Here is a 658-nt window from a genome sequence, read left to right as displayed (position 1 = left end):
ATATTTGGTACTATACACTCGTGAGGCACCTTGACAATCTTTGGTATCCCTGTAGTCCCTGATGTACGTAGAACATAGGCTAAGCAATGCTTTAGCCTAACATCCATGTGTTCTGCATTTTCTTCACTGCTGTCCTCAGAACTCATGCTGTTTTTTCTTTTTTCTTTTTCATATTTCTCTTTTCTATCACTTTTCATTAAGTTCACTTCAACATTTTTCCAGTGAAGTCTGAAGAGCACTAGGTCATTATGTTCTACTGTAAATGTATCATAGTTCAACAATGTTTCATGGGAAGATCTGAATTTCTATGTTAGATGGGGGACAAAGTTTACAATATTAATATGTTAAAGACATTCTTTTTTTATATAAAAGTAATATGAAACATTTACTCATTTCAACATGGTTTTTCAGGGGTTGGGGTGAAGGGTACTTGCTCTGTATTCAGGGATAAAAAGATAAATGAGAAATCTCCAAGAGTAAAGCACTGTCCTTACTTTCAAACTTACCTTCAAAATGAACAGACATATAAAAATATACAATTGCAATGCAATGTGGTAGGTGTGACAGTGAAGTATGTTTGAAGTGTTAATGGGAACAGAGGAAGCTGAACTTAACTCTGTCTGGAAGGTCAGAGATTGCTTCATAGGTAATATCTCTG

General features: G+C 35.0%; 1 protein-coding gene across 1 annotated transcript in view; it reads right to left on the bottom strand.

Annotated features, from left to right (window-relative positions):
- Positions 1–5: 5 nt before the first annotated feature.
- Positions 6–658, bottom strand: part of LOC103606005 (acyl-CoA synthetase family member 4-like) — a gene marked incomplete at its 3' end in the record, with an annotated part of 7,691 nt that continues 7,038 nt past the window's right edge. The window contains exon 5 of the mRNA XM_008590599.1: positions 6–305. Coding sequence (XP_008588821.1) covers positions 6–305 — 300 coding nt within the window. The remainder of the gene's footprint in view (positions 306–658) is intronic.

Source organism: Galeopterus variegatus, unplaced genomic scaffold (assembly GCF_000696425.1).
Source record: "Galeopterus variegatus unplaced genomic scaffold, G_variegatus-3.0.2 Scaffold6225, whole genome shotgun sequence".
Classification (NCBI taxonomy): Eukaryota; Metazoa; Chordata; class Mammalia; order Dermoptera; family Cynocephalidae; genus Galeopterus; species Galeopterus variegatus.
This window is presented reverse-complemented; position numbering and strand designations above follow the sequence as displayed.